Source organism: Aphis gossypii, chromosome X, assembly GCF_020184175.1.
Source record: "Aphis gossypii isolate Hap1 chromosome X, ASM2018417v2, whole genome shotgun sequence".
In the NCBI taxonomy this organism is placed as follows: domain Eukaryota; kingdom Metazoa; phylum Arthropoda; class Insecta; order Hemiptera; family Aphididae; genus Aphis; species Aphis gossypii.
The window spans coordinates 1,006,843-1,008,878 of NC_065533.1; the positions used below are offsets into that span (position 1 = coordinate 1,006,843).

General features: G+C 33.2%; 1 protein-coding gene across 1 annotated transcript; it reads left to right on the forward strand.

Annotated features, from left to right (window-relative positions):
* Positions 1-240: 240 nt before the first annotated feature.
* On the forward strand, positions 241-1,350 carry LOC126551744 (tigger transposable element-derived protein 4-like). Its single transcript, XM_050205822.1, has 4 exons — positions 241-304; positions 407-682; positions 728-1,021; positions 1,082-1,350. The coding sequence occupies exons 1-4, from the start codon at positions 241-243 to the stop codon at positions 1,348-1,350; spliced, it is 903 nt and encodes a 300-aa protein (XP_050061779.1).
* The last annotated feature ends 686 nt before the right edge of the window (positions 1,351-2,036 follow it).

Consider the following 2,036-nt stretch of genomic DNA (forward strand, 5'->3'; position numbering starts at 1 on the left):
CATAGATAACTCGAACATTCTGTGCTCCGAATATGACGGATAATGACAGATAATTTTATAAACATTTGTCTAATCGGCTTGTCCGTTCCGATAATTTTATCTAATCGCGTTTATTGTGTTTATTATCGTATGTATTAACTAACCTTGGCACGTAACAGTCTTTTTAATTTGTATCGGTATTGCCAGTTACGATCGATCGATTACGCGTGTGCGGTGTCTGGTACGGTAGTGAATGTAAAAATGCCTCTTAATTTAAAAACTCTTACTGTTAGAAAAAAAAAAAAGGTTCTTGAAGCAGTGAAAAGTGGAAGGAAGAAGGACATCGCTTAAGAATTTGGAATACCAGCCAGCACACTATCAACCATAATAAAAAATAGTAAGGAAATTGATTTAAACTTTCCAATAGACCGGAAGAGGAAGAGAGGCCCTGATTTTTCAGACGTAGAAGAATGTGTAGTTAAGTGGTTCAAGCAATGCAGAGATGCCAATGTCAGTGTCGGAGGTCCTATTTTAAAGGAAAAAGCAGAAAATTTCGCAAAATCATTAGGCCACGAACAATTTGAGCCCAATAACGGGTGGCTTGAAAATTTTAAAAAACGGCACGATATTTCTTTTAGAAAAGTCTGTGGTGAAAGTGTAGGTGTCAGTGATAATGTTGTAAATGAATGGAAAATAAATTTGAGTGAGCTACTGTAAGGATATAAACCATGTGATATATTTAATGCAGACGAAACTGCACTTTTTTACAAATGTATGCCAGATAAAACTTTAACATTCAAAAATGAGCAATGCAGTGGTGGTAAACATAGCAAAGAACAACTTAAACTATTATTGGCTGTTAACATGACTGGTACAGATAAACTGAAACCTTTAATAATCGGAAAATCGAGAAACCCGAGGTGTTTTACAGGTGTCAAATCTTTTCCTGTTGACTACACAGCAAATAAGAAAGCATGGATGACTAGTGAATTGTTTGCTGAATGGCTATTACGAATAAACAAACCAATGAAAATACAAAAACGTAAAATTTTATTGTTTATAGACAATTTCCCGGCTCACAATATTATACCGAATTGTCAAGCTATAAAAGTAAAATTTTTACCGCCAAATACCACATCAAAATCGCAACCTTTGGACCAAAGAATTATTAAAACGTTCAAGACGCTTTATAGAGAAGAAATAGTGAGGAAAATTATAAGTGATATGGATGACGAAAAATCTACAGTAATCGATATTCTTCATGCTATGCGCATTGTTGATAAGACATGGAGAAACGTAGCAACGTTAACAATCGTGAACTGCTTTAAACGTGTTGATTTGTACTTGAATCTGGGAAAGACGACACATTGATGCCTATAATCGAAAATACTGATACGGATGACAGAGAATGGGCGATGATAGTAAGTAGTTATAGAATCGTGGAAGAAACCTTTGACGATTTTGTTAAAATCGACAATGACGTTGCCGTTTCTGGTATTCTGACAGACAACGATATAACTGACTCCGTACGTGGCACTGATGAAGATGTTGATGACATCGAAGAAGCATCATCTGAGCCTGTGCATCGTGTTTCAATGAAGCAAGCAACAGCAGCCCTCATATTACCAAAGACATTCGCCGAACAATTCAGTAATGTGGACGATAAAGTGTACTCTGCTTTAAATGTAGTAGAAAATACAATTGATAATAGCAAATCTCAAATTTTAAGTCAAAGTAAAATAATAAATTATCTTTTATAAAGTTGCAACACATGTTTTATTATATTTTTTTGTAATAATATTTTATTTAAATAATCTGTATACTCACATTTTTTTACATTGTATATACATATATACTAAGAACATAATAATTAAAAACTTTATTACATATGTACATTTTTAAAATTCTTTAAGTCGAATTTTTTTTCTAAAACCTTGATAAGTCGAAAAACTTGCATTTCCCTTGAATTTCGACTTATCGAGGTTCCACTGTATCTCTCTAAATATTAGAGATCTGACAAAATCGTAAATTACTAGAATTGATCCAATTTATTTTTA

Bases quoted from the DNA above. Each gene is read 5' to 3' on its own strand.
- LOC126551744 (XM_050205822.1), top strand. From the start codon at position 241: ATGCCTCTTAATTTAAAAACTCTTACTGTTAGAAAAAAAAAAAAGGTT. The intron at 305-406 runs GTGGAAGGAAGA...ACTTTCCAATAG, and splicing joins GGTTCTTGAAGCAGTGAAAA to ACCGGAAGAGGAAGAGAGGC. The intron at 1,022-1,081 runs GTAAAATTTTAT...CGAATTGTCAAG, and splicing joins ACCAATGAAAATACAAAAAC to CTATAAAAGTAAAATTTTTA.